This window comes from Sitodiplosis mosellana, unplaced genomic scaffold (genome assembly GCF_009176505.1).
Source record: "Sitodiplosis mosellana isolate CC-2019 unplaced genomic scaffold, AAFC_SMos_1.0 Smas_scaffold_6062, whole genome shotgun sequence".
Lineage (NCBI taxonomy): Eukaryota > Metazoa > Arthropoda > Insecta > Diptera > Cecidomyiidae > Sitodiplosis > Sitodiplosis mosellana.
In genome coordinates, this window is record NW_022601303.1 from 423,690 (window position 1) to 427,494 (window position 3,805).

General features: G+C 33.5%; 1 protein-coding gene across 1 annotated transcript in view; it reads right to left on the bottom strand.

The window, feature by feature from the left end:
* Nucleotides 1-2,841: 2,841 nt before the first annotated feature.
* The window catches only part of LOC129573311 (uncharacterized), a 7,821-nt gene continuing 6,857 nt past the window's right edge, over nt 2,842-3,805 (bottom strand). The window contains exon 4 of the mRNA XM_055453699.1: nt 2,842-3,709. Coding sequence (XP_055309674.1) covers nt 3,615-3,709 — 95 coding nt within the window. The 3' untranslated portion in view covers nt 2,842-3,614. The remainder of the gene's footprint in view (nt 3,710-3,805) is intronic.

Here is a 3,805-nt window from a genome sequence, read left to right on the forward strand (position 1 = left end):
TCGATTGTTTTTTACGGATTTTTTCCATATTTTTTGAACGCACTGGATTCGCTCAATTGCCGTCGCCGTCCGCATCATCTTATTATCGTGATCATCGTCAAACAACAACAACTACAACGATGGATTCATCGGTCAAAGAACGGAAGTGTACACATACACAGTTCATGTAAAGGTTTAAGCTTAAGGCTCACACGATTCGATGAAATAGGAAGCCTTAGTTGGCCAGCATCGGTGCCACAATAACCATATTTTAAGTGGGCTTCAATTTGGATGGTGAAAATTCAATAAAATAATCTTTTATTATAACAAAGGAAAAGAAAAAAACTTGATTGTAATCTGATAAATTATTATGTAACGTGAAAGAGTTGCTAGTCTATAGAAAAGTCGATGTAAAAAATAATCGGACGAAACTAATGAAAAACCGATGTAAAACCAATGAAGTCAATGAAAATCGAAGTAAAACTGCTGAAGTCGATGAAAATCGGTGTTAACGTGTATCTCGGATTATTTCTCCGAATATTTTATTGTATACACATATTATTAATTATCTTATTAATACATAAATGTACATTTTTCGTAACAATCGCAACTATTTTCGGTGTTCAGATGATTAAAATATTCGATCGATGTGTTATTACTGTCAATCTTTTGAAATTGTCACTTGACCTATTGATGCAACAATCCTAGCATCAATCAATATCAACCGGATTATGGATACGTCTAGATTTTGGATATGATCAGGGACTAGGGAATCCAAAAAGGATGAATACACGTTGAAAATACGCAGAGATATATGAATTTGTACGGCTAGAAAAATTTCCAGGAATGGACGAGCTCATTTGTGATCTTTAATTGTTTGCCATAAAGGTGGGAATGGGAGAGCATACATTCTATCCTATTTTTAATACATTCAAACGATAAAAATGATCGTCGAAAAGAAAACGGGATAATTTTGAAATTTAAGTAGGACGTGACTCATCACTGAAAGTTGAAGACTTTACGTATTAAAATCGTTTCATCAGTCTACTCAGTCACAGTGTTCTTTCATTCTTCTATATTAGAATCTTCGACAAGCGATGGAAGAAGCAACGGTTTCGACTATGAAAATGAATATTGGGCTCCAAATGAGACATCATCTAATTTCGCAGCATGTTTTAAATGCACAGGAACGTTTACTTAACCCTTTATCACGCATTAGTTCCTAAAGTAACCAGATATTGCAAACGTTTCAACTACGAAACCATTGGATATTTTTGCATGCTTTTTCTGAAACAAATGTAGGGAATTCAACCAGCTTTCATTTGATACCTTGCTTACTATTAGTTATCAGAAAAATCCGTCAAGAGGGCGCCAATAGCTTTCCATAGGAATGTCTATAAGAAAGCGCGCTCTGTACGGAAAATTTCGTCATTTTTCAACAAAAAGTGTGCAGTTTTACACGTTGTTGGTTAACTCATGACACAAACGTTTCGCAACTCTCGAAATCACGTGAGATGGTGTCTCATTTTGAAATTAGAAAGCACCCTTTAAATGATCAACCAGTGCTAAAACAATTCCAATTTTCACCATATCTATCGAATCAAATAGTTGTCAACTCGAAAAAAGTATCAGTTTTTACCAATTTTTTGTCATTTTTTCTCTACTGTACTTCACGTCAGTTGACATACACTTCTTCTAAGTCACTGTAAACTTGTTCCTAAGTCGAACTCTTCCTTTTAATCGGTTTCTATTGATGTCTTTGTTGTTCCAGTGGAGTTTCTGCAGCAAAAATTAACTGAACGACTACAAATTACCCAGGACGATATGCAAACTTATAAAAAAACTCGCTTACCTTCATCATTTTGTCGGAACGTCATATCGTCTGAGTGTTATTTCTAGTAAGTTTTTTTGCTTAGAATCAAACGTTGCACGTGCCATATTCGAATATCAACGCAATAACATTTGTCATTTGTTCGTTCGTTCGCTCATTCGTTTGTTTGCATTGTCATAATTTAGTTGAATAAAAGATTGTATACACTCTCGCTGCATGAGTTTTATTGCTACAGAAGAGAATTTTCTTATCGAATTGATTTCTTATCAAACGCAGTTGAATTATAAGGAATTTTTTTTATTTGAAAAAAAAAAAAACGAATAAAGAGATGAAAAGGTGAGCCAACCACATCAAAGCAAAAAGGCAAATAGAAATGAATAGAACCTATTTCCCAAGAAGCTTTTCTAAGTCATCAAAGTCATTTTTCTTCAAAGTTAGTCGAGTATAGTTTCTTTGTATCGTACTTTGACGGCTTCACGATTGAGTCGACCAAATTCCAAGAAGAAATGTGACTAATCGAAATGCAGGAAAAAATCCTTCCTTTGTTGCTATAAATGTGTATCCAGGAAAATTAATGTGTATATTCTTGTAATAAGCAACAACCGTGTATGTATTCGCAACAGAAAAATAACACGTAATTCTCTAGCGATAAAGCAAATGAAAAAATTCGAGTGAAATCGATGGTACTTAACTTGATGTAAACAAGCACCGGTTTGGGCATAGAAATATGTTTACCTAGATGTTTTATACTGTATAAATATGCAAAGCATAGACGTGTAAGGACGACCGTGCGACGAACGTGTCAACTTTTTTTTATTTCTTATTAATCTCTTTATTAGTTTTTTCTTATAATCTACATCGTTGTTTGCTGTGTACTGAATTCATACACACACGTATGATGCGGTCGCCCGCACGCGTCTATGCTTTGCATATTTATCTTGCATATTTTTATGTCCGAACCGGTGCTTGGGTGTAAATCATAAAAAAGTTTATCTTCGGCCAAGAGATAATAAAAAATGTCTTCGTGCGAATGACATTCTGAAATCCATTATTGATAAATATATTCATTCAAAAAGGAGAAATTCATTTTTTGTGTAAAGAAAAAAATCTATAATAAAATGTAATATCAGCGAAAGCAGACAGTAAACAAAATTTTTATGTTTTTTTTTCGAAATCTTTGGTTGAGAAATTTTTCGTTTTTTTGTGTGTGCGTTTTTGAAAAAATCAGCTGCGGTGAATTCAAGAACATCCGTCATATTTTAGAATTGGCCTTTGTATGATTTGGGCTTGAGTCTACAAGGTACTCACTTAGAACGGATTTTGCGATTTGTTCAATGTCTTTTGGTAATTTGACAGATCACCATAAGTGTACGTCAATCGTGCTGATTCGGTTTTCAGTGAGCATAAGGTAACTAACTATCCTAATACACGCATTGCTCTTGAATGTTTCGAAACTGTCATTTGAAATTCAATGATTATTTGCTTGCAAAGCATTTTTTCCAATTAAAAATTATTCCCTTGATTTTTGCATTGTTTCTTAACCTTTTGACTGTGTTTGGTGACATTCTTGTCACTTTCATTATAAAAAGTTGAAAAAATAATTGTTCACGAAAATTTTCATCTGAAACTTCAGGAATGCTCCTTCGACAATTAAATCTATTATTATATGAACCAAATAAATAATTTTCTCTAAAAAATTTCATATAAAATTGAATTCGGCACTGTTATAATTCTTCAACTTTTACGTTCATTCATAACCTCTTGCAAAACTAAACTTAATGACTCAATTTACTTAAATAAATAGTCAGATAATAAGGTATTCTTCGGTTCTTCCATTGTTGTCTTTTGAATCAACATCGGCACCTTTCGCGGTGAAAAGTTGAACGATCTCCTCATAACCTGGAAAATAATCCATTAATGGAATAGATTGAATCACATTCTTTCTACACATAATCATTCAGCATTACCCCACTTAGCAGCCCAGTGAAGAGGTGT